General features: G+C 47.3%; 1 protein-coding gene across 1 annotated transcript in view; it reads left to right on the top strand.

The window, feature by feature from the left end:
- Positions 1–26,990, top strand: part of prmt9 (protein arginine methyltransferase 9) — a 63,406-nt gene that overhangs the window by 12,833 nt on the left and 23,583 nt on the right. Inside the window, exons 3-5 of the mRNA XM_078212352.1 lie at positions 7,433–7,600; positions 12,421–12,523; positions 25,376–25,482. Of these exons, the coding sequence (XP_078068478.1) occupies positions 7,433–7,600; positions 12,421–12,523; positions 25,376–25,482 (378 nt within the window). The remainder of the gene's footprint in view (positions 1–7,432; positions 7,601–12,420; positions 12,524–25,375; positions 25,483–26,990) is intronic.

Genomic DNA, 26,990 nt, shown 5'->3' with positions numbered 1-26,990 from the left:
AAAGTACCCCAGTGGCAGTCTCCCATAAAAGAAAGGGATGGGCAACAGATGGGAGAAGGGAAGGGAGTGAGCAGTCTGTGGAGGGATCCCCTGTGGTTGTCCCTCTCCAAAATAGGTATATTGTTTTGGATTCTGTGGAGGGGGATGACCCTCCAGGGGTAAGCCACGAGGACCAGATCGCCTCCACGGAGACAGGCTCAGGGGTCCGGAAGGGAAAGAAGGGGTTTAGGAGAACGATAGTTGTGGGGGACGCAATGGTTAGAGGCACGGACAGGCGCTTCTGTGGGACTGAACGAGAATCCAGGATGGTAGTCTGCCTCCCTGGTGCCGGGGTACTGGATGTCTCCGAGAGGGTAGGAAGCATATTTAAAAAGGAAGGTAGTCAAACTGATGTGATTGTACACATTGGTGAAAATGATGTAGGTAGGAAGAGCAGGGGGGTCATACGAGAGAAATTCAGGGAGTTGGGTGCTAGGCTAAAAAGTAAGACCTCCAGGGTAGCAATCTCTGGACTGCTCCCGGTGTCTAGTGCAAGTGAGGCTCGGAACAGGGAGATTCTACAGTTGAACGCGTGGCTAAAGGACTGGTGCAAGAGGGAGGGTTTTAAATTCATAGATAACTGGGAAATCTTCAAGTCAGGATGGCAACTGTACAGAAAGGATGGGTTACACCTCAACTGGAAGGGAGCAAATATCCTGGCTGGGAGTTTTGCTAGAGTGTTGCCGCAGGATTTAAACTAGTGTGGCAGGGGGGTGGGGAACAAAACAGGAGGTCAGTAAATACTGAGGCTGGGGTTGAGCTGGGGGCCAGGGCAAGGCTAGCTAAGAAGAGGAGCACTCTGGAGGAGGATGACCTGAGTGGGCCTGGAGGTCTGGAGTGCATCTGCTTCAATGCGAGGAGTGTAACGGGTAAAACAGACGAACTTAGGGCCTTAATGCTTATGCGGAATTTGGATGTGGTTGCGGTGACGGAAACTTGGTTAAAAGAAGGACAGGACTGGCAGCTGAGGTTAAGGTTAAGGCTCATGGGATACAAGGAGAAGTGGCTAGATGGGTGGAGAACTGGCTTGGCCATAGGAGACAGAGGGTAGTGGTCGAAGGGTCTTTTTCCGGCTGGAGGTCTGTGACCAGTGGTGTTCCGCAGGGCTCTGTACTGGGACCTCTGCTATTTGTGATATATATAAATGATTTGGAAGAAGGTGTAACTGGTGTAATCAGCAAGTTTGCGGATGACACGAAGATGGCTGGAATTGCGGATAGCGAAGAGCATTGTCGGGCAATACAGCAGGATATAGATAGGCTGGAAAATTGGGCGGAGAGGTGGCAGATGGAGTTTAATCCGGATAAATGCGAAGTGATGCATTTTGGAAGAAATAATGTAGGGAGGAGTTATACAATAAATGGCAGAGTCATCAGGAGTATAGAAACACAGAGGGACCTAGGTGTGCAAGTCCACAAATCCTTGAAGGTGGCAACACAGGTGGAGAAGGTGGTGAAGAAGGCATATGGTATGCTTGCCTTTATAGGACGGGGTATAGAGTATAAAAGCTGGAGTCTGATGATGCAGCTGTATAGAACGCTGGTTAGGCCACATTTGGAGTACTGCATCCAGTTCTGGTCGCCGCACTACCAGAAGGACGTGGAGGCGTTGGAGAGAGTGCAGAGAAGGTTTACCAGGATGTTGCCTGGTATGGAGGGTCTTAGCTATGAGGAGAGATTGGGTAGACTGGGGTTGTTCTCCTTGGAAAGACGGAGAATGAGGGGAGATCTAATAGAGGTATACAAGATTATGAAGGGTATAGATAGGGTGAACAGTGGGAAGCTTTTTCCCAGGTCGGAGGTGACGATCACTAGGGGTCACGGGCTCAAGCTGAGAGGGGCGAAGTATAACTCAGACATCAGAGGGACGTTTTTTACACAGAGGGTGGTGGGGGCCTGGAATGCGCTGCCAAGTAGGGTGGTGGAGGCAGGCACGCTGACATTGTTTAAGACTTACCTGGATAGTCACATGAGCAGCCTGGGAATGGAGGGATACAAACGATTGGTCTAGTTGGACCAAGGAGCGGCACAGGCTTGGAGGGCCGAAGGGCCTGTTTCCTGTGCTGTACTGTTCTTTGTTCTTTGTTGTTCTTTGTACTGCCCAAGGGGAAAACTGGCATTGCTCACCGGGCAGCAGGCAGTGCCAAAGTGAAGGGCCTGAGGGGGCAGACCACATTGGGGAGAGGGCCTATTGGGAGCAATCGGTGGGAGAGGGCAAGGGGAGAAGACCCACTGTCACTCTGCACTAGGAGCATTGGGAGAAGGGGGGAGGAGGATAATCAGGCCTGGTCATCGGGGTGGGGGGAGTCTGGACTGGTCATCGGGGAAGGCGGGGTAGATCGTGACCGGCCGGGGGTCCGGTAGCCAGCAATTGAGGGGATGAGGATATTGGGAAGGACGGCATTCAGGAGGGTTGTAGGGCTGGCCAGCGATCGGGAGGCCGGCAATGGGGGCCAGTGCGCATGCGCCGATCTCCGCACTGACAGATGACCTCATGCAGTGGCCCACTCAGCACTATGCTGCCAGCCTCTCGGGTAGGAATAGGCTCTGCCCCCCACTTCTCAGCGTGAATCATGCTGAGGCATTCTGCATTGTGCAAAATGTCGGAAATTTGCCCTGATAAGTACGCCCAAAAATCGGGCGGAAAATACTCCTGTTTTCCCTCCCATTGGGCACTTAGTTTTTTTTGGGAGAATCATGGCCCATATCTTTTAATAAATCATTAATGAGCATCAATATTCCCTCTAAACAACCCAAAACTCCCAGTACAGGCTGTGCACAAACCAGCCCCTTTAAATTGCTGTGTGTGCATGGCAACAGAAATAAATTAAAAGGACATTGCACTTAAACAAATCACCCATACCCTCCAAAAAAAAACTCAAGGCAACTTTGAGGATCATTAAAATTATTTTTCTTTATTTTAACTGTAAGCTCTTTTTTGTCCGAGTACTGGATTTTTGTTTCCTGATTCCTGACAGGGACATACCTATCAAGGACACCCAGTATTTGTTCCTTGAAAAAGTTCTGAGTGAGGGAACCATGGTTCACGAAAGAGGTGGAATGTCTTGTGAAAAGGAAGAGGGAAGCTTATGTAGGGATGAGGAAACAAGGTTCAGATGGCTCGATTGAGGGTTACAAGTTAGCAAGGAATGAGCTGAAAAAGGGGCTTAGGAGAGCTAGGAGGGGACATGAGAAGTCCTTGGTGGGTCGGATAAGGAAAACCCCAAGGCTTTTTACTCTTATGTGAGGAATAAAAGAATGACCAGGGTGAGGTTAGGGCCGGTCAAGGACAGTAGTGGGAACTTGTGTATGGAGTCAGTAGAGATAGGCGAGGTGATGAAAGAATACTTTTCTTCAGTGTTCACCAAGGAGAGGGGCCATGTTTTTGAGGAAGAGAAGGTGTTACAGGCTAATAGGCTGGAGGAAATAGATGTTCGGAGGGAGGATGTACTGGCAGTTTTGAATAAACTGAAGGTCGATAAGTCCCCTGGGCCTGATGAAATATATCCTAGGATTCTTTGGGAGGCAAGGGATGAGATTGCAGAGCCTTTGGCTTTGATCTTTGGGTCCACGGGGATGGTGCCAGAGGACTGGAGAGTGGTGAATGTTGTTCCTCTGTTTAAGAAAGGGAATAGAAATGACCCTGGTAATTATAGACTGGTTAGTCTTACTTCGGTGGTTGGTAAATTGATGGAAAAGGTCCTTGGGGATGAGATTTACGACCATTTAGAAAGATGCGGATTAATCCGGGATAGTCAGCATGGATTCGTGAAGGGCAAGTCGTGCCTCACAAATTTGATAGAATTTTTTGAGGAGGTAACTAAGTGTGTTGATGAAGGTAGGGCAGTTGATGTCATATACAGGGATTTTAGTAAGGCGTTTGATAAGGTCCCCCATGGTCGGCTTATGATGAAAGTAAGGAGGTGTGGGATAGAGGGAAAGTTGGCCGATTGGATAGGTAACTGGCTATCTGATCGAAGACAGAGGGTGGTGGTGGATGGAAAATTTTCGGACTGGAGGCAGGTTGCTAGCGGAGTGCCACAGGGATCAGTGCTTGGTCCTCTGCTCTTTGTGATTTTTATTAATGACTTAGAGGAGGGGGCTGAAGGGTGGATCAGTAAATTTGCTGATGACACCAAAATTGGTGGAATAGTGGATGGGGTGGAGGGCTGTTGTAGGCTGCAAAGAGACATAGATAGGATGCAGATCTGGGCTGAAAAATGGCAAATGGAGTTTAACCCTGATAAATGTGAGGTGATTCATTTTGGTAGGACTAATTTAAATGTGGATTACAGGGTCAAAGGTAGGGTTCTGAAGACTGTGGAGGAACAGAGAGATCTTGGGGTCCATATCCACAGATCTCTAAAGGTTGCCACTCAAGTGGATAGAGTTGTGAAGAAGGCCTATAGTGTGTTAGCTTTCATTAACAGGGGGTTGGAGTTTAAGAGCCGTGGGGTTATGCTGCAACTGGGTTATGGGGATCAGGCGGGTAAGTGGTACTGATCCACGTCAGATCAGCCATGATCTTATTGAATGGCGGGGCAGGCTCGAGGGGCTAGATGGCCTACTCCTGCTCCTATTTCTTATGTTCTTATGTAACTGTACAGGACCTTGGTGAGATCACATTTGGAATATTGTGTGCAGTTCTGGTCACCTCACTATAAGAAGGATGTGGAAGCGCTGGAAAGAGTGCAGAGGAGATTTACCAGGATGCTGCCTGGTTTGGAGGGTAGGTCTTATGAGGAAAGGTTGAGGGAGCTAGGGCTGTTCTCTCTGGAGCGGAGGAGGCTGAGGAGAGACTTAATAGAGGTTTATAAAATGATGAAGGGGATAGAAAGAGTGAACGTTCAAAGACTATTTCCTCGGGTGGATGGAGCGATTACAAGGGGACATAACTAAAGGGTTCATGGTGGGAGATATAGGAAGGATATCAGAGGTAGGTTCTTTACGCAGAGAGTGGTTGGGGTGTGGAATGGACTGCCTGCAGTGATAGTGGAGTCAGACACTTTAGGAACATTTAAGCGGTTATTGGATAGGCACATGGAGCACACCAGGATGATAGGGAGTGGGATAGCTTGATCTTGGTTTCAGATAAAGCTCGGCACAACATCGTGGGCTGAAGGGCCTGTTCTGTGCTGTACTGTTCTATGTTCTATGATTTGAAGAAAACTCCCTAAATTTCCTCTGCCTGTTTCCATAATCAAAAATCAGAACCAGAGATGTGGTGGATAGCTTCAGTGACATCAGTATGCACAATATGTGTCATAGTAACTTCATACGTGCAATGTGGAATCATCTCTTGGTCCAATTCTTTGTGCAGAAAGCGAAACAAAAGAGAATTAAATGATATTTTTCAGGTTATGTAATAAATTAGCATGACTCCTCCAACTTCACAAAATTAGGAGAATGAGGATACTACAGCCGTTGTATCAGGACAGAAACCAAAGATTATTTGGACCTTTTTTAATTGGTCAGTAAAACATTGTTCCCAAGAAATTTACACAAGGTGATACTTGTTTACCAATATTAGCTTGAGAGAGTCATTTATGGCAAGAGGAAATAGACCCACCATTTTTCCGAGCGCAGTCCAATCAGGATTAGAATCCTGAACCCTATATGTAGCTACTATAGAAGAGCTCCCACTTTTCATATGTGCACCCTAGACACCTGGTAAGTGTTAATGTAAGCCTACTTGTGACTAATAAATAAATACATTTTAATGGTAATGTTATGGGGAAGTAACAATGAACTTGGGTATACTTTAGTTCTTTGTTCATATATCATTTTATGAGGTTAAATAATGCAAAAAAAATTACTATTGTTGATTTTCCTTAAATTTATCTAGTTTTTTGGATTCTTATTTATAACTCAGTTTGGAATTAGGAAAAAAAAATGGGCTTTTAAATCAGCAGATATAAGAAAACAGCTTTAATGATGCTTAGTAATTAGCCACTTGAGACTGGTTGAAAGAATACAGGAGTACTTGGCTATAAATAAGTTTGTTCCTTGCATAGTGTTAACTCTGTGGTGTTCCAGCGAACAGTCTGGTTCAGCCTTCTATAGCGGGCAGGGAATTCTACGGAGTTGGTGGCCAGGCAAGGGTGTTTGTGGTGGGGATTGAAGACACTGAGCAAAATTCTCCCAGCTGGGACCATGTCCCGTGGTGAGGTGGGACTCGGGAATGTTTCCTGTTGCGGAGGCCAGTAGGAAACCATGCCGTATCTTTCAGCCCTGACCTTGGAGGGCTTGCGTCCTATTCCGTGAGCAGGTGGGCAAATGGCACGAGTCCCACCATCATATGGATGTCATATTAAAAAGACGCTGAACATTACCAACCCACAATTGAAGAAAAAAAAGGAACTCTTGAAAACAAAGATGGACCTCCAGAACACTGAGGCAACGATGGACCTCCTCATGAGGCTGCAACTGAAAGATTCACCTGCAGATGCTGCACCCCCACCCCCCCGCCCCCCCAACCCCACCCCCACCCATTGCGATGGTGTTCTGAGGTCCAGGGTTGCTGGCAGCCTCCATCCCAAACTCCAGAGACAGCCACTGGCATTGTTCAGCTGAGTTCAAATTCTGCACATAAGTTGTCCCAGACATGTTCTGGACCGGCATGTTTTCCCACCGGTGTCCTGGAGAATCGGGCAGGGAGGACTCCGGTTGGACCTTCATCTGCATACCATTAGTATGTTTCACACTGGCCCCCAGCAGGTTTCCTGATCCGCCATGGTAGACACCAGCAAAGGATCCTGTGGGAAATGTAACGCCAGCATAAACTGATTTTAGAACTCTTGCCAGTGGGGTCATGGAAGAATTTTGCCCAATCGTTGGAATTTAATGCCCTACCCCATGGCAAGTTTGATGGCTGGGGGAATTTAATTAGATGGGATGGCAGGTGGCGATCCCGTCATCTTTGTGTCTCTGCCCTGATTAGTTTATTTAATCATAAGTAGGCTTACATTAACACTGCAATTAAGTTACTGTGAAAATCCCCTAGTTGCCACACACTGGCACCTGTTCAGGTACACTGAGGGAGAATTTAGCATGGACAAAGCACCTAACCGGCACGTCTTTTGGATTAACTCTGTGGTGGGAAGGGTTGTGGATGGCATTCCAATCCTACCACCAGTTGAGGCCCTTACGTAGGCAATTAATGCTTTTCGGGAAAGTACCTTGTAGAGGTCAGCTATTTCCTCAGTGTAATCTGTATCTTAATATCCACAAGAAATAATTTCTGGGTTCAAGGTTGGAAGTGAAGAAAAATATGAAATTTGTTCAATGCTACAGTTTCATCACCTGGGTAGACTAAAGATGAAATAAATAGGATTGTTAGCCATATTCTTCCTTCCTTACCTTTAAAATCTTTTTTTTTGTTCTCTACCATTCAGTATGTTTGCAAAAGCGGCTGGAGCTTCTCGTGTGTATGCCTGTGAGCTGTCCAAGACTATGTATGAACTTGCTTTTGAAGTGGTAGCTTCCAATCAAATGGCAGGAGAGATCAAGATTCTGCACATGAAATCATTCGACATGGAAGTACCTAAAGATCTCTCCAGCAGGTACGTTCTATCACAGCCGAACAAAAATAGTTACAGGCTAGCTATGTATTTTCTTTTAAAACTTTGCTTCTTATAAAAAAACTCTTATAAATTCATGCTATAGCAAAAATCCGTAAAGGAGAAATTTATTTTGGCCATGTTTGCTAGTCTTTCAGTAAAGCACTAAATGTATAACCGTAGTATCTGGGCTTTGTTGAATGGTTTGTCAAATTTGCATTTGGCAAAAGTTTCTACCCCAGAATTGGCAATCAGTCCTTTAACCACAAGAAATATCTTGAATTTTCAATATGCAATTTTCTATTTCATCATATATTTCATTATATAAGTTTATAAAACGTTTTAAATAACTAAATCTTTATGAAAAAGGTGAGTCAAACAAATTTAGAGAAGCACAGATAACAACAACTCTTATATTCTACTTTAAACATAATAAAACAGATCATAAGTTAGGAGCAGTGCAGAAGTATAATGGGTAAGGTTGCTATTGTGTTCTCTGTAACCTGAGTTAATGGATCTTGGAATATCAAGTCAACTTTCTATAATGTTTAACATTTTGGGCCTGTTGTCAATGCAGGTAAAATATTGAAGATTGCTTACAGCAGAAAAAATCATTCTCCCATTCATTATGAATTTCATATTGATTTTATGGGAAATTTTGTTGCATCTTGAATCATGGCACAGTGATTAGCACTGCTGCCTCACAGCGCCAGGGACCCAGGTTCGAATCCCGGCTTAGGTGACTGTGTGGAGTTTGCCCATTCTCCCTGTGTCTACGTGGGTTTCCTCCGGGTGCTCTGGTTTCCTCCCAAAGTCCAAAGATGTGCGGGTTAGGTTGATTGGCCATACTAAATTGCCCCTTAGTGTCAGGGAGATTAGCAGGGTAAATATGTGGGGTTAAGGGGATGGGGTCTGGGTGGGATTGTTGTTGGTGTAAACTTGATGGGTCAATGGCCTCTTCCTGCACTGTACGGATTCTATGATAAAATTGGCAATATCAGTCATATTTTCCCAAAAGACTAAATTATTGGACATGCTTATTCATAGATTGAATTATTGACAAATGCACATTGCATTCATGAGATATTGAACAGGCTAAGTAGCATTAGAAGTCTTCATGATTATTAAGGAGTTAATCAAACAAACTGAAAATACACTTTGAAATCTTACGGAACTTGCGATGGTGTACATCCCAGAAACACATACTTCCGTTTCTCACCAAAACAAAACATAGGTGCAGTACAATTACTAAAGCATAAGCTTCTACAAGATTTAGTTCAACACGCACGCACACTGGCAGGTGCACGCGTACACACAGGCACACACACACACACACATCTTGGCGCTGAGACTTGGATTCCCGGCTTGGGTCACTGTCTGTGTGGAGTTTGCACGTTTTCCCCGTGTCTGCGTGAGTTTCCTCCGGGTGCTGCGGTTTCCTCTCACGTCCTGGAAGACGTGCTGGTTAGGTGCACTGATCCGAACAGGCGTCGGACTGTGGCGACTGGGGGAATTTCACAGTAACTTCATTGCAGTGTTAATGTAAGCCTTACTTGTGACTAATAAATAAATAAACTTTATATAAACTTTTTGTTCCCTGATTCTACCCACCCCTTGCCAGTGATATAACAAGGGGTGGGAACCTCATTTAAAACCATTATAAATTTACATATGCTTAAAGAACTTCCTGCCATATGTTTCCCAGACATAAAGAATTCCCCCCTTGCCAATGTGACGTCACGTTGGCAAGGTTTGCAACAGGTATTTGAAACTGTGGGGAACCCACAGGGAAACCCTCCAAGGGCACAAAGTATAGCCCCTGAGGAGGGAGAGGTACATGCCCTGCCACTGCCCCCGACATACTTTAATCAGGCCCCATCCCACCAGCATGACAGCAGAAGCCATGCTCCCAGATTTTTGTACAGAGTGTGCCAGAAAATCTGAAGAGAAAACTCAGCTGTACAGCTGGAGAGCTGCAGGCTGACTTTCCCATCTCAGCCAGCACACTGCATCGTGTAAAATTCTGCCTGATTTGTAAGATACGTTTACTGGGTTTGTGCAACAAACGCTTGGTTTGCCATCAAACCTTGTTCAAAGCATGTTTAACTTAATTATTTTTTTATGATAAGAAGCAAGCACTTTTCTTGCGGGTGGTTGAAGATTTTCTGGAGATATATTACCAACCTTAGCATGGCAAAATACTTAGTCTTTTTCGAGAAATATTTTGCCAGTAAATCAGAGACCCCATCGCTGAACTAAAATGTTGATGCATAATTGGATTGGCCAGCAGCTGTCTTAGGCAGGATCCTTAGCCAATTACCACCCTGCTGGGCGTTAAATGGTTGCGGCACAGCCAGTGTTGGTGGAGATGCGTTGTCTCATAGAGTCATTGTGATTTACAGCATGGAAACAGGCCCTTCGGCCCAACTTGTCCATGCGACTCTTTTTTTAACCCCTAAGCTAGTCCCAATTGCCCGCATTTGGCCCATATCCCTTCATTCCCATCTTACCCATGTAACTGTCTAAACGTTTTTTAAAAGACAAAATTGCATCCGCCTCTACTACTACCTTTGGCAGCTTGTTCCAGACACTCACCATCCTCTGTGTGAAAAAATTGCCCCTCTGGACCCTTTTGTATCTCTCCCCTCTCACCTTAAATCTATGCCCTCTAGTTTTAGATTCCCCTACCTTTGGGAAAAGATGTTAACTATCTACCTTGTCTATGCCCCTCATTATTTTATAGACCTCTTTAAGATCACCCCTCAGCCTCCTACATTCCAGAGAAAAAAGTCCCAGTCTATCCAGCCTCTCCTTATAACACAAACCATCAAGTTCCAGTAGCATCCTAGTAAATCTTTTCTGCACTCTTTCTAGTTTAATAATATCCTTTCTATAATAGTGACCAGAATTGTACACAGTATTCTAAATGTGGCCTTACCAATGTCTTGTACAACTTCAACAAGACGTCCCAACTCCTGTATTCAATGTTCTGACCAATGAAACCAAGCATGCTTGAATGCCTTCTTCACCACTCTATCCACCTGTGACTCCACTTTCAAGGAGCTATGAACCTGTACCACTAAATCTCTTTGTTCTATAACTCTTCCCAACACCCTACCATTAACTGAGTAAGTCCTGCCCTGGTTCGATCTACTAAATACACCGCCTTGCATTTATCTAAATTAAACTCCATTTGCCATTTGTGAGCCCATTGGCCCAATTAATCAAGATCCTGTTGCAATCCTAGATAACCTTCTTCACTGTCCACTATGCCACCAATCTTGGTGTCATCTGCAAACTTACTAACCATGCCTACTAAATTCTCATCCAAATTAATATAAATTTGTCATTAATATAAATGACAAATAACAATGGACCCAGCACCGATGCCAGAGGCACACCGCTGGTCACAGGCCTCCAATTTGAAAAACAACCCTCTACAACCACCCTCAGTCTTCTGTCATCAAGCCCATTTTGTATCCATTTGGCTACTTCACCCTGGATCCTGTGAGATTTAACCTTATGCAACAACCTACTGTGTGGTACCTTGTCAAAGGCCTTGCTAAAAGTCCATGTAGACAACATCAACTGCATTGCCCTCATCTACCTTCTTGGTTACCCCTTCAAAAAACTCAATCAAATTTGTGAGACATGATTTTCCACTCACAAAGCCATGCTGAGTGTCCCTAATCAGTCCTTGCATTTCTTGAGAGTCTGTTCCAAACAGTATGTTGACTTTTGGGATGGCGAGCTGGGGATATGCCTTTTATTTGAAATTTCATCTTCCTAGGTAGGACCAGCCAGTCTGGCAGCCATTGTCATTTTAAGTCTTTTCCCATTGAAATGGTAAAAGTAGTCAATCAGCATTTGGCAAGGTCATTAGCATTTTAAATAACTCTCCAGTGATAAGTTCAGACATATCTGTTTCTGTACAGAAACCACAGAAGAAGTTGTTCTACTCTCTAAGATTCCTTTCATGAAGGTACATTAAAGTAAAGTGTCTATCTCCCAATAAGCTTTGTGCGCATATGGCATGACTGTATTATCTTTGTTTTGTTAGCAGTGGAGTAGCATTCCTGATTTTTTTTTCTCTGCACAATGGAAAAGATGTTCAATTAGTGTCTATAAACATTTGAAACTAGTGTAACTTGTAGTCTGCACATGTGAGAAATCATTACTTGTTTGCAGTCTTTGGTTAGAAATGCAGGTTTGCTTCTGAGCTTTTAGTGTTTGGCTAAAATCTTAATTTTACACAAATCTAAAGATACTTATATAGAGATGATTGCTATTTTCCTCTGTTAAAACTGTTGCAAAAGGTTGTTTAAAATATAACGGATACTGTAAACAAATTCCTGCTGCGCTCAGAGCCATTGGCAATAATTCATAATGGATTTGCAGCACATCAATGAAGTGGGAGACAAAATCAGTTTAATCACAGTATTCCACACACAGGCCATTGAGCATTTTCACAGTTTAATGTTTTTATTCAAAATATATTTGATAAACTGTGGGCTGAAGATCCTGCTTTCGTCAATGTTCATGAAAAAGTAGATTGCAGTAAAATGTGCCATAGTATTACATTATAGCCCTAAAAACAAAAAATGCTAGAAAAGCTCAGCAGGTCAGGCCACATTTCCACACACGCTGCTGCATCTGCTGAGTTTTTCCAGCATTTCCTGTTTTTATTTCAGGTTTCCAGCATCCAGAGTATTTTGCTTTCACTTCATAGTCACATCAATGCAGTTAATAAAATTAGAAAAGACAGGAATTTTGGCCCTTATTCTTTATAAATATGTTTCACAGCTTTCCTATTTTGTCCTCAGGGTGTCGCTTGTTGTCACAGAGACTGTGGATGCTGGGCTGTTTGGTGAAGGAATTGTGGAGAGTTTAATACATGCATGGCAACACCTTCTTCTACCACCACGGGTGCGTGTTATATACAACAGCAACCTAATATTTCAACAATAGAAATGTTTTGATGCTCCAATATCATATCCAGCCCTGCAGTCTCATACTTATTTACTTCCTTTTCCTGTTAAGTAGCTATGCTTTGTTGGTATTATTTTTTGAATATGATATGATTGACAATAGTTATATTTATGTTGTATGTTGCTTCTGACAAAGTAGCTTTTATTTATTCCCAGTGTAGTTTGGTGACAGTCAGAATGACCTGAATTAATTATATAGTTTGCCCAAAGATTGTTAGAAGTGCACGTGCAGTATTCTCTGCCCTTTAGACAGTCATTGGGAACCAAACATTTTGTGCCTTTTAATACAATAACATTACCATGATGTAGTACAGACCATAATAATAAAATATTAAGAGATTAGCGGTGTATTATTGCAAAGGTGGTATATATAACTGCAACTGAGAACCTTGTACTTGGTAAAGGGATGGGAGGCAGCAGGCATGCAGAGAACATGTAATTATTTTTAAAGTCCCCTATTGTTTCATATTTTGTAAAATTATCTACAATGATTATTTATAAATATGATATACAATTTGCACACAGCAAAGTCCCATCAACAAGAGATGAGGTGAATAATTGATTAACCTGTTTTCGGTGGTGCTGATTGGAAAAGTAACAGTAGTGTCGGACACAAGGCTCTTCTTCGAACAGTATAGCGTGCAAGAAGCAGTACTTTTCACTGTATACTAATACATGTCACAATAATAAGCAAAATCAAATCAAGAGTTTCCATCTATCTGAGCTTACAAAGGACTATAAAGACCACGTCAGGACATCACAAACCTTTCTCATAATGGAACCTGAAGTTAATTTTGGTGGTTACAGCTTCTGGCTGTGAAGCTTGTTCTAACAGAATTCTGTCAACAGCTGGCAGTTAATGTTGCAGCTATTCACCCTATTTTGTGGGGTACAGTAATTCCACTTAATCTGTGTGATATAGTCATAACAGAGAAGATTTACCAGAATGGCTTCAGTAATGAACAATTTTAGCACAAATTAGGTTGGGAAAGTTGGGATTGTTCTCCTTGCAGCGATGGAGATGGAGGGGAACCAAAGAATCTGGAAAAACTCACCATCTGTGGATTTGAGTCAGTGACATTTCATCGTGGGGATTCAGCTTAATGTCTCATCCAAAAGTGAGCACAGCACTCCCTCGATACTTCACTGCAATGTCAACCTTGATCTTTGCGCTCATGCTCTGGGATGGAACTTGAACCCAGAACCTTGGGCAGAAACTTCCTCTTCTGTCATCAGTGGAAATTGTGGGGGGTCGGGACGCAAAAAATCAGTTTTCCGAGGTCAGGAAATCAGATTGGGATCTTCCCCACCTGGCGTACATGGTGGGTTGATGGCAGGTCGGGTTTCCTGCTGAAACTCAGGTATCCATTTTACATCTCATACGTGCTCATTAAAACCCAAGGCTGGAATTGTGTGTCCCTGACAGCCAGAACTTATTTTGATTTGATTTTGCTTATTATTGTCACATGTATTAGTATACAGTGAAAAGTACTGCTTCTTGCACGCTATACAGACAAAGCATAGTGTACATAGAGGAGGAAACAATAGAGTGCAAAATGTACTGTTACAGTCATAGCTAGGGTGTAGAGAAAGATCAACTTAATGCGAGGGAGGTCCACTCAAAAATCTGATGGTAGCAGTGATGCGCTTCTCAAACACGAGGCCAGATGCTCGGGAAATAAAAGGCTTTTACTTACTGTAATGAAGCAGCCAATAATTATATACACTATCCCAGACTGAAGGGGTCCCAGCCAGAGCAGGGACTTTTATACCTCTCCCAGGAGGCGGAGCCCGACTGGGATGTACCACAACACTACAGTACAAAGGTGTAACAACCCCACCCTAACCCCAATAGCAACAAGTAGCACAACCCAACAGTAACATATGTACATCCTTGTAGTACTGGCCAGACCCTGGCTCAGTACTATCCAGTGGGAACCAACGATGGTTCACCACAAGCAGGGAAGAAGCTGTTCTTGAGTCAGTTGGTACATGACCTCAGACTTTTGTATCTTTTCCCTGACGGAAGAACGTGGAAGAGAGAATGTCCAGGGTGCGTGGGGTCCTTAATTATGCTGACTGCTTTGCCAAGGCAGCGGGAAGTATAGATAGAGTCAATGGATGAGAGGCTGATTGGGCTACATTCATGAGCTTATGCCATTTTGTTACCCAACTACATGTATATGGTGTACACCTGGCTGGGGAGAATTTTAGAGTACTCCTCTTAGAGTCAGTTGAAGCTGCCGGCACCACTGGAACTGACTGCAGCTGTGGTGTGTGCAGAGACATGAAGGAGTAAAGTCCGGAGGACATGAAAGAAGCAAGTGTTGGGTGAAAGTGATGAAAGTGGGGTGAATGGAAGACATAAAGTGTCGGTGTGTGCGGGGGGCGTGTGTGTGTGTGTGCGGGGGGGGTGTGTGTGTGTGTGCGGGGGGCGTGTGTGTGTGTGTGCGGGGGGCGTGTGTGTGTGTGCGGGGGGCGTGTGTGTGTGTGCGGGGGGCGTGCGTGTGTGTGCGTGCGGGGGGCGTGCGTGTGTGTGCGTGCGGGGGGGCGTGTGTGTGTGCGCGCGGGGGGGCGTGTGTGTGTGTGCGGGGGGCGTGTGTGCGGGGGGCGTGTGTGTGTGTGTGTGCGGGGGGCGTGTGTGCGGGGGGCGTGTGTGTGTGTGTGTGCGGGGGGCGTGTGTGTGTGAGTGCGGGGGGCGTGTGTGTGTGTGTGTGCGGGGGGCGTGTGTGTGTGTGCGGGGGGCGTGTGTGTGTGTGTGCGGGGGGCGTGTGTGTGTGTGTGTGCGGGGGGCGTGTGTGTGTGTGTGCGGGGGGCGTGTGTGTGTGTGTGCGGGGGGCGTGTGTGTGTGTGTGCGGGGGGCGTGTGTGTGTGAGTGCGGGGGGCGTGTGTGTGTGTGTGTGCGGGGGGCGTGTGTGTGTGTGCGGGGGGCGTGTGTGTGTGAGTGCGGGGGGCGTGTGTGTGTGTGTGTGCGGGGGGCGTGTGTGTGTGTGCGGGGGGCGTGTGTGTGTGTGCGGGGGGCGTGTGTGTGTGTGCGGGGGGCGTGTGTGTGTGTGTGCGGGGGGCGCGTGTGTGTGTGCGGGGGGCGTGTGTGTGTGTGCGGGGGGCGTGTGTGTGTGTGCGGGGGGCGTGTGTGTGTGTGCGGGGGGCGTGTGTGTGTGTGCGGGGGGCGTGTGTGTGTGTGCGGGGGGCGTGTGTGTGTGTGCGGGGGGCGTGTGTGTGTGTGCGGGGGGCGTGTGTGTGTGCGCGGGGGGCGTGTGTGTGTGCGCGGGGGGCGTGTGTGTGTGCGGGGGGCGTGTGTGTGTGTGTGTGTGCGGGGGGCGTGTGTGTGTGTGCGGGGGGCGTGTGTGTGTGTGTGCGGGGGGCGTGTGTGTGTGTGTGCGGGGGGCGTGTGTGTGTGTGTGCGGGGGGCGTGTGTGTGTGTGTGCGGGGGGCGTGTGTGTGTGTGTGCGGGGGGCGTGTGTGTGTGTGTGCGGGGGGCGTGTGTGTGTATGTGCGGGGGGCGTGTGTGTGTGTGTGTGTGCGGGGGGCGTGTGTGTGCGGGGGGCGTGTGTGTGCGGGGGGCGTGTGTGTGTGCGGGGGGCGTGTGTGTGTGCGGGGGGCGTGTGTGTGTGCGGGGGGCGTGTGTGTGTGTGTGCGGGGGGCGTGTGTGTGCGGGGGGCGTGTGTGTGTGTGTGTGCGGGGGGCGTGTGTGTGTGCGGGGGGCGTGTGTGTGTGTGTGCGGGGGGCGTGTGTGTGTGTGTGCGGGGGGCGTGTGTGTGCGCGTGGGGGGCGTGTGTGTGTGTGTGCGGGGGGCGTGTGTGTGTGCGCGTGGGGGGCGTGTGTGTGCGCGCGCGGGGGGCGTGTGTGTGCGCGCGCGGGGGGCGTGTGTGTGCGCGCGCGCGGGGCGTGTGTGTGCGCGCGCGCGGGGCGTGTGTGCGCGCGCGCGGGGGGGCGTGTGAGCGTGCGCGCGGGGGGGCGTGTGCGTGCGCGCGGGGGGCGTGTGTGTGTGTGCGGGAGGGCGTGTGTGTGCGGGGGGCGTGTGTGTGTGTGCGCGGGGGGCGTGTGTGTGTGCAGGGGGCGTGTGTGTGTGCGGGGGGCGTGTGTGTGTGCGGGGGGCGTGTGTGTGTGTGTGTGTGTGTGTGTGCGGGGGGTGTGTGTGTGCGGGGGGTGTGTGTGTGCGGGGGGTGTGTGTGTGCGGGGGGTGTGTGTGTGCGGGGGGTGTGTGTGTGCGGGGGGTGTGTGTGTGCGGGGGGCGTGTGTGTGTGTGTGCGGGGGGCGTGTGTGTGTGTGTGCGGGGGGCGTGTGTGTGTGTGCGGGGGGTGTGTGTGTGCGGGGGGCGTGTGTGTGTGTGTGTGTGCGGGGGGCGTGTGTGTGTGTGTGTGTGCGGGGGGCGTGTGTGTGTGCGGGGTGCGTGTGTGTGTGTGTGCGGGGGGCGTGTGTGTGTGTGTGTGTGCGGGGGGCGTGTGTGTGTGTGTGTGTGCGGGGGGCGTGTGTGTGTGTGTGTGTGCGGGGGGCGTGTGTGTGTGTGTGTGCGGGGGGCGTGTGTGTGTGTGCGGGGGGTGTGCGTGTGTGTGTGTGTGCGGGGGGCGTGTGTGTGTGTGTGCGGGGGGCGTGTGTGTGTGTGTGTGTGTGTGCGCGGGGGGGCGTGTGTGTGTGTGTGTGCGCAGGGGGACGTGTGTGCGCGCGCGCGCGTGTGCGCGGGGGGGGCGTGTGCGCGCGCGGGGGCGTGCGCGCGCGGGCGGTGTGCGTGCGCGCGCGGGGGGCGTGTGCGTGCGCGCGCGGGGGGCATGTGTGCCTGTCTGTCTGTCTGTCTCGGGGGGGCGGCGTGTGTCCAAAGGAGGAGGAGGGCTCGGGTTGGGGTGGATGAGAAGAAAGGGAGGCCGGATGAGAAATGGGTTGACGGGGATGGAGTGAGTGGATAAGGAATGCATGAAGGTGGCGGGAGGAAGGCTGAAGGGAGAGAGAGTGGGTGGGGTAGGGCCAGTGTTCCAGAGAACTCCTGAGGAGGTGGGGGTGATAGGAAGGAATGGTGACTGTGAGAGGGGAACTGGGATGTAATAGGTTGGTAGGGTCGGGGTCCAAGTATGGCGCGTATAGTTTTCACGTGGGGGGGTAGGGGCATTGAAGGGGACAAGGATGGTGGCACAGATTATGGAAGTGGGGAGCATCAGGGGGTGCACGTAGAAATGGTGACTGGTGTGGGTTCAGTGGGGAAGGAAGGCATGTCCACATTGATCGTGAAAGGGTCCAGGATGATGAGGAGAGGCTCAAGGGTAATCGAAGGGAGTATGAAGGTGACAAGGTCAATGTCCATGATAGAGGGATGACAGGAGGGTAAAAATGGTGGCGACACTCTGATATAAGACGCGTACCATCCTGAGATACAGGCACCTTAAGACCGAGGAAACCTGAGCAGTATGTTCCAGGCTGCTGCGTGGCTGTGCTAGTGGGAGTATTGCTTGTAAGGCTCAGAGACACCCACTTACTTTTATTGATTCTATAAGACTTTGGTTTCAAGTAACATGCAGCCCTTGTGAAGAAGCTGGAAATTGTGGAAGTCTGTGGACTTTATCTGGGATGTGCAGTCTAGGTTAGAGACGCATGAAAGAATGTATGATACATTCCTGAAGCTCTTTATAAAAACAAAAATGTGACATGTTCGTGAATGTGACATGGCTTGTGTCCAGTTCAGGTATTTCTGAAAATTGTCGTGCCATCTGAGCATCTACATTTGGCTGACTGTTAGGAAGTAATGGAGGGTGCCCAGCATCTGAATCATAGAATCCCTACAGTGATCTCCAGACCACAATCTCCACCGACCACAATCCCACCCAGGCCCTATTCCCACAACCCCACATATGCTAATCCCCTGACACTAGGGTCACTTTAGCATGGCCAATCAACCTAAGCCGCACACTTTATAGCTGTGCTCAGCCTTTCAGGGAATCTTATTGGTATTGTTGGAAAACGTGCGGGCATTTTTTCCAATTATCGATCCTCAGTATATCCGAGTCTTTAACAGGCACATAGTGGGCCTGATAAAACGGGCGCGAAATCGCGGTAAAGTCTTTAACGCGATCTGCACCCGAATCCGAGCAGATCGCGGCTTTACCGACACCGGCCTGACGATTTAAATGCATTAGCATGCATTTAAATCGACTTAATGAACCACGCGCCCACCCTACCACCAAATCCCACTTTACCACCGCGCGGCCCAATCCGGATCCGCGTTTTTAGCGACCTGCAGAATAAAAGTCCGAAGCGGATTTCTACTCTGCAGAGGAAACTCCGTAGCCCGTCCTTCGCAGACCCCCCCGCTAACCACCCCGGCAGGCCCCCCCCTCCCCGAGATCGGACCCGCCTGGGAGGCAGGTCCCCCCGGCAGACCCCTCCCCAGGATCGGACCTACGTGGGAGGCAGGCCCCCCCGGCAGACCCCTCCCCAGGATCGGACCTACGTGGGAGGCCGGCCCCCCTGGCAGACCCCCCCCCCGGATCGGACACCCCTGGGAGGCAGGCCCCCCTCGTCAGAGCACATCCCCAATCTACCTCGATCGCTGGTCTCCCTCCACCATCCTTCCGACCTGCAGTCCTTCGAGAGCCTGCAGCACCTTCCTGGCCTTCTGCTGGCGTCCACCGGAGGAGGGGAGTGGGCTCAGATGGATCTCTGGTTGGTGGGGGGGGGGAGGATGGACTTGGGAGAATCTTGCAAACTGCAAATAATGTAGCATCGTCTTTGTGCTGCCTAATTATCTATGGGAAAGGTAATAAAACTACAGTGTCCTAGTGAGCAATTAGTGACCTGTATAATACAGTTGTGATCTGTAACTGGATTGTTGATGCTCAAATGTTCAGAGTCTTGTGGTGAACCTGGAAGAATTGTCCCCGTGGTGGAACTTGGTTGGAAATAAGATTCAAGGAGATTACTAAATCTTGTTTTCATCTGAACATTGCACAGAATTAGAGGAATTCCCTTTGGGCGATAATGTCAAAATTATAATCGCAGAAACTAAAAGCCTGACAGTCAAAAATCTGGAAAAATATTTCAAAATATATATCCCCCCATCCATATAGAACATAGAACATAGAAAGCCACAGCACAAACAGGCCCTTCGGCCCACAAGTTGCGCTGATCATATCCCTACCTCTAGGCCTATCTATAGCCCTCAATCCCATTAAATCCCATGTACTCATCCAGAAGTCTCTTAAAAGACCCCAACGAGTTTGCCTCCACCACCACCGACGTCAGCCAATTCCACTCACCCACCACCCTCTGAGTGAAAAACTTACCCCTGACATCTCCTCTGTACCTACCCCCCAGCACCTTAAACCTGTGTCCTCTCGTAGCAACCATTTCAGCCCTTGGAAATAGCCTCTGAGAGTCTACCCTATCCAGACCTCTCAACATCTTGTAAACCTCTATCAGGTCACCTCTCATCCTTCGTCTCTCCAGGGAGAAGAGACCAAGCTCCCTCAACCTATCCTCATAAGGCATGCCCCCCAATCCAGGCAACATCCTTGTAAATCTCCTCTGCACCCTTTCAATGGCTTCAACATCTTTCCTGTAATGAGGTGACCAGAACTGCGCGCAGTACTCCAAGTGGGGTCTAACCAGGGTCCTATAAAGCTGCAGCATTATCTCCCGACTCCTAAACTCAATCCCTCGATTAATGAAGGCTAGTACGCCGTACGCCTTCTTGACCGCATCCTCCACCTGCGAGGCCGATTTAAGAGTCCTATGGACCCGGACCCCAAGGTCCTTCTGATCCTCTACACTGCTAAGAATGGTACCCTTCATATTGTACTGCTGCCAAAATGGATCACTACACACTTATCCGGGTTGAAGTCCATCTGCCACTTCTCCGCCCAGTCTTGCATTCTATCTATGTCTCGCTGCAACTTCTGACATCCCTCCAAACTATCCACAACACCACCTACCTTGGTGTCGTCAGCAAACTTACCAACCCATCCCTCCACTTCCTCATCCAGGTCATTTATGAAAATGACAAACAGCAAGGGTCCCAGAACAGATCCCTGGGGCACTCCACTGGTCACTGACGTCCATGCAGAGAAAGACCCCTCCACAGCCACTCTCTGCCTTCTGCAGGCAAGCCAGTTCTGGATCCACAAGGCAACAGCCCCTTGGATCCCATGCCCTCTCACTTTCTCAAGAAGTCTTGCATGGGGGACCTTATCGAACGCCTTGCTGAAGTCCATATAGACCACATCCACCGCTCTTCCTTCATCAATGTGTTTGGTCACATTTTCAAAGAACTCAACCAGGCTCGTAAGGCACGACCTGCCCTTGACAAAGCCGTGCTGACTACTTTTGATCATACTAAACTTCTCTAGATGATCATAAATCCTGTCTCTCAGGATCCTCTCCATCAACTTACCAACCACTGAGGTTAGACTCACCGGTCGGTAATTTCCCGGGCTGTCCCTGTTCCCTTTCTTGAATATAGGGACCACACCTGCAATCCTCCAATCCTCCGGAACCTCTCCCGTCTCCATCGACGATGCAAAGATCATCGCCAAAGGCTCCGCAATCTCCTCCCTCGCCTCCCACAGTAACCTGGGGTACATCCCATCCGGTCCCGGCGACTTACCAACCTTGATGCCATTCAATAGTTCCAACACATCCTCTTTCTTTATGTCCACATGCTCGATCCTTTCTGTCCACCGCAAACCAGCAGTACAACCACCCAGATCCCTTTCCACCGTGAATACCGAGGTAAAGTATTCATTAAGCACCTCCGCCATTTCTAACGGTTCCGCACAAACTTTTCCCCCTTCACCTTTTAAGGGTCCTATGCCTTCACATCTCATCCTTTTACTCTTGACATATTTGTAGAAAGCCTTGGGATTCTCCTTAATCTTACCCGCCAAGGTCTTCTCATGACCCCTTCTCGCTCTCCTAATTTCCTTCTTAAGCTCCTTCCTACATCCCGTATACTCCTCTAAATCCTTAACACCTCCTAGCTCTCTGAACCTTCTGTACGCCTCTCTTTTCTTATTCACCAGGTTCATCACAACCTTCGTGCACCACGGTTCCCGTACCCTACCAACACCCCCCTGTCTCATCGGAACGTTGTCATGCAGAGCTCCAGACAAACATTCCTTGAAAATCCTCCACTTTCCTTCGGTACTTTTCCCCAAGAATGCCTCCTTCCAATTTACCCGTCTAATTTCCTCCCTGATGACACTGTATTTCCCTTTACTCCAGAGAAACACTTTCCTAGCCTGCCTGATCCTATCTCTTTCCAATGCTATCGTGAAGGAGATAGAATTATGATCGCTATCCCCAAGATGCTCACCCACCGAGAGATCCTCCACCTGTCCAGGTTCATTAGCCAGCACCAGATCAAGTACAGCCTCTCCTCTAGTAGGCTTATCCACATACTGTGTCAGGAAACTCTCCTGGACACACCTAACAAACTCCTCTCCATCCAAACCCCTAGCCCTAGGGATATTCCAATCTATGTTTGGGAAATTAAAATCTCCCATCACGACAACTCTGTTATTCCTACATCTCTCCAGGATCTGTTTCCCCATCTGCTCCTCAACATCTCTGTTACTATTGGGCGGCCTATAGAAAACACCCAGCAAAGTTACCGACCCCTTCCTGTTCCTAACCTCCACCCACAGAGACTCCGTAGTCAATCCCTCCACGGCGTCCACCTTCTCTACAGCCGTGACACTATCCCTGATCAACAGTGCCACTCCCCCCCCCTCTCTTGCCTCCCTCCCTGTCCTTCCTGAAACATCTAAAACCTGGCACCTGAAGCACCCAGTCCTGTCCCTGAGACATCCAATATTTTGAAATATTTTCCCAAATTTTTAAGCCCCGCCCACAGTGCAAATCGGACCGGAGCCGGCAAAAAGCGTATGGGCGCGCTGCAAAGAGGATTCCGGGCTCGGATCTATTTGACGTCCAGATTCGGCACTTAGACTCAAAATGGTAAAATCAGGCCCAGTGTTTTGATACCAGACTAAGAAGAAAAGGGCACTTTGGTCTCGTCTTCTTTTCAATGCCCACAAAGTCCCAATGCAAACCAAACTTGTGTGACATGAGACATGTGTCCAATCCTATCATTGTTTACAACTCCTAGGCATACAAGGGAAAAGCTTCTTCTGTTCCATGTGTAAGGTTCAGGAACAACTTGTGAGATGGGTTTCTGGAAAAAGAAGAATTGGCTAGCGTGAGGATGGGATCTGTCTTGCACTGCCCTGTCACCGATTCCTCTGGGAGGATTGGAGAGTTAGTCTCATAATGATATATTGTCTCTTTGCAAATTCCCTCAAATAGGGACTAGATTGAGCATTCAATGATAAGTGTGCCTGGTGTGTGGTACAGGTCTTGAGGGTCTAGAACAGCAAGGTAGCTATGATAACACAGCCTTCTTTTTGTCAGTCCTTTCACCATACAGAAAATGGATAACCATCATGCAGCAAAATTTGACAGCAAGCCTCATTAGAAGACATTAGGCCAGGTGATCAAAAGCTTAGTCGGAGAGGTAGATTTTAAGGAGATACTTAAAGGAGAGAGATTTTAATTCTTTGTATTGGAACACCTTTTCTTTAAAAATCTTAAAAATTGCAATCAGAGCTCCCCCTCTGCCAGCTGATGTTGTGGTACCCACCCCCTAATCTTTATTTTGTATAAGTACCTAAAAATAGGATGGAGGAAGCCATCGTTGGAGCCAGTGGCTTCCACCCCATTTTTCCCCACCTGCTGTGCCACTCTGCCAAAAAATGAGAAAATTCTACCCATAGTTTTTTTTCTGCAGAAGCACTTGGACAATCTTGATGATCCAACTTCAATAGAGTAAGAACAGACCTGGCACGGATAAATTGGAATCATAGGTAGGCAGACAAAACTGTAAATGGAACAATGAGCTGCTTTGAAAAAGCAGATAGTTCATGTCGAGCCAAGGCACATTCCTTGAGGGGCAAAAGGTAGAACCAACAAATTCTGAGCTCCCTGGAAGACAAAAGAGGTAGAGAGTGATATGAAGCAGAAAAAGGGTCATATGATACATGCCAGGTTGATAAAGCAAGTGAGAACCAGGATAAATATAAAAAGCTCCGAGGGGAAGTGTAAAAAGAAATGTGTATGAGAAGAAACTGGCAGCTGACATAAAGGAGAATTGAAAAGTCATCTTAATGAATGTGCATGGTATAAAGTTGCTCAAAGGAGAAGTGGGCCAATTCAGGACCTAAAAGGGGATTTATGCCGAGAGATTTGGGGCATGGCTGAGATAATGAATACTTTGCATCGTCTTCACCAAGGAATAAGACGCTGCCAAACTCACAGTAAAAGAGGAATTATTTGAGACATTGGAGGGGCTAAAAATTGATAAAGAGATATTAGAAAGACTGGCAGTTCTGAAAGTTCATAGGACAGGATTGGATGAGATGCATCCAAGGATACTGAGGGAACCAAGGGTGAAAATAGCGGAGGCACTGGCCAAAATCTCCCAAACCTCCTTATGTACAGGGGTGGTGCCAGAGGACTGGAGATTTGCAAATGTTAGACCTTGTTCAAAAAAGGGTGTAAAGGTAAGTTCAGCAACTACAGGCCAGTCAGTTTAGCCTCGGTGGTGGACAATGGGTGGCATTTTATGCGGCAGGATTTTATGGACCTCTGGCTCACTGCATTTGACAACCTTGCTTCCGCCACGATGTTTCATTGTAAGCTCTCGATAGACGTGGTGACCACACTGGGAGGCTAGGAGGCCATTATAGCCCCCAGGTGGTCAGGGACATGCCTTGACACTTAGATTAATGAGAATAGTTCCAGGAATGAAGAATTTCAGTTATGTGGATTGGAAGGGTTGGAGGGACCTGGGCTGTTCGACTTAGAAATGAAAAGATTAAGAGATTTGATTAAACTATTCATAACCATAAGGGATCTGGACATGGTAGATAGGGAGAAACTTTTCCCGTTGACAAAAGAATGGAGATCCAGAGGACACTGATTTATGGCGATTTTCGAAAGAAACAGCAGTGACATAAGGAAAAACCTTTTTATGCCGTGAGGGATAAAGATCTGGAATGCACTGCCTGAGAATGTGTCATCAGCAGATTCAACTGTGGCTTTCAAAAGAGAATTGGATAATTACCTGAAGAGAGAAAGATTGCTGGGTTACAGGGAAAAGGCAGGTTAGTGGGACAAGGTGAGTTCTTACAGACACAATGGGCCCCTGTGTTGCAATGATTCTATGCTTCTGGAGTTTGAAAGTGAGGTTTATTTTGCTGAATGTTTGGATTTACTCAGTGAGTCCATGATGGGTAGTTTTTATTTTGTCCTCACCAAGCTATGAGACCCTTTGTACTGGATAATGGAATTCTTTCCTTGCACTCGCAAGGCAGGTATGGTAATTACTGGATGAAGAATGAAAGTTTTCTGGATTTTTCCATCATAATGTTCTTTGTTAATAATAGCGTTCTTTGTATAATAACATCTACAACCCAAGAAGTGAAATCCCTCTGGCATTTACAGTCTTTTCCATTTCTCCTATCAGCCAATTTTATGGATCTTCTGAGCAAGATGGATAAATAATGCCAAATTTTGGAGAAGATCTTACTGCCATGGCTCTGGCCTGGATTTGAACCCATATCCAATGTTCTAATTCACTGCATCTTACAGTCTTGCAGATTAACCACAACTGCCACGTGATTATGGGTCTGGGAAGAAAATCTGCAGAAATGTATTTTGAATGTAGAGCTAGACGCTCCATCCTTCCACTTTTAATTTAGTTTAATTTTCCTCTTAGAAATATGGTATTTTGTTTTTTGTTTCTCAGCCAGCAGGACAGGAAGGTCCCGCTGAAGGATTTGGCTGTGTCATCCCATTGCATGCTGTTGTGTTTGGAATGGCAGTGGAGTGTCAAGAGATCCGCAGACATCACAGGTTAGCTATTGGACAATGTTTGGAGGCAATAATGAAATGGCTGTATTGTATGTTTGAGCTACTTGTTTATTTTGACTGTTTCTTTTTTGGGTTTATTTTTCTTGCAATGAAAGCTATGTGATTGATATAAATGATAAAATGTCCCTAATCCCATCCTTTAATAGCATTTTCTGTTGAACCAGTATATTTTTCACACCAACTATATATGGATATTCTTTAAGTGTGACTCAGTTTACTGCTGGAGATTTCTGTTGTGGAACTTTATAAGATTACCCTAGCTCATTATATATTCCTAGATTGTATTAACTTTCAACACAACTGTTTGGCTTATCTTTGGAGCAGATCACAGCTGTGTTGAGGGAGGACATGTTAGAGGCATTATGGGTGGAGCTCAGGAATAAGAAGGGTGAAATCACAATGTTGAGAGTGTACTATAGACATCCCAACAGCCCACAGGAGACATAGGAGCAGTTGTGTAGTCAGATACTGAAAAGGTGTGAAAAAAGCAAGGTAGTTGTGATGGGTGACTTTAACTTTCCCCATATTGACTGGGAATCCCTTACAGCCAGGAGCTCGGATGGAGAACAATTTGTCAGATGTGTCCAGGAGGGCTTTCTGATACAGTATGTTGACAATCTAACCAGTGAGGAGGCCATTCTAGGCATTGGGGAATGAGCCAGGCCAGGTGATCGATGTTTCAGTGGGGGAGTATTTTGGGCTTAGCGACCATAATTTCATAAGATTTCGGGCAGTCATGGATAAGGACAAGAGTGACCCTCGGGCAAGGGTGCTTAATTGGACGAGGGCCAATTACATCCAAATTAGACAGGAACTTGCGAATGTGATTGGGAGCAGCTATTTGAGGGCAAATCCATGTCTGACATGTGGGAGGCTTTTAAAGACCAGTTGATTGAAGTGCAGGACAGACATGTCCCCGCAAAAATGAAAGATAGAACTGGCAGGATTCAGGAACCATGGATGACAAGGAAAATTATAAGCTTAGTCAAAAGGGAAAAGGATACAATAGGTCTAGGCATCTAAAAACTGACAAAGCCCTTGAGGAGTACAGTGAAAGTGGGAAGGAATTTATTCGTGGAATTAGGGACGGCTAAAAGGAGCCATGAAATGTCTTCAGCACACAGGGTCAAGGAGAATCCCAAGGCTTTTTATGCATATATTAGGAGCAAGAGGGTAGCAAGAGAAAGAGTAGGTTCACTCAAGGACAATGGAGGGAAGTTATGCGTGGAACCACAGGAAGTGAGTAAAATCCTTAATGAGTACTTTGCATCGGTATTCACCAAGGAGAAGGACATGATGGATGTTGAGGTCAGGGTTAGGTGTGTGAACGCTCTTGAGAATGTCAATATATCAAAGGAGGAAGTGTTGAGTATCCTAAAATACATTAAGGTAGACAAGTTCCCGGGGCCGGATGCGATCTATCCCAGGTTACTGCGGGAGGTAAGGGGAGAAATAGCTGGGGGCCTTATCAGATACCTTCATGTCCTTTT

This window comes from Mustelus asterias, chromosome 1 (assembly GCF_964213995.1).
Source record: "Mustelus asterias chromosome 1, sMusAst1.hap1.1, whole genome shotgun sequence".
NCBI classification, from domain to species: Eukaryota; Metazoa; Chordata; class Chondrichthyes; order Carcharhiniformes; family Triakidae; genus Mustelus; species Mustelus asterias.
This window is presented reverse-complemented; position numbering and strand designations above follow the sequence as displayed.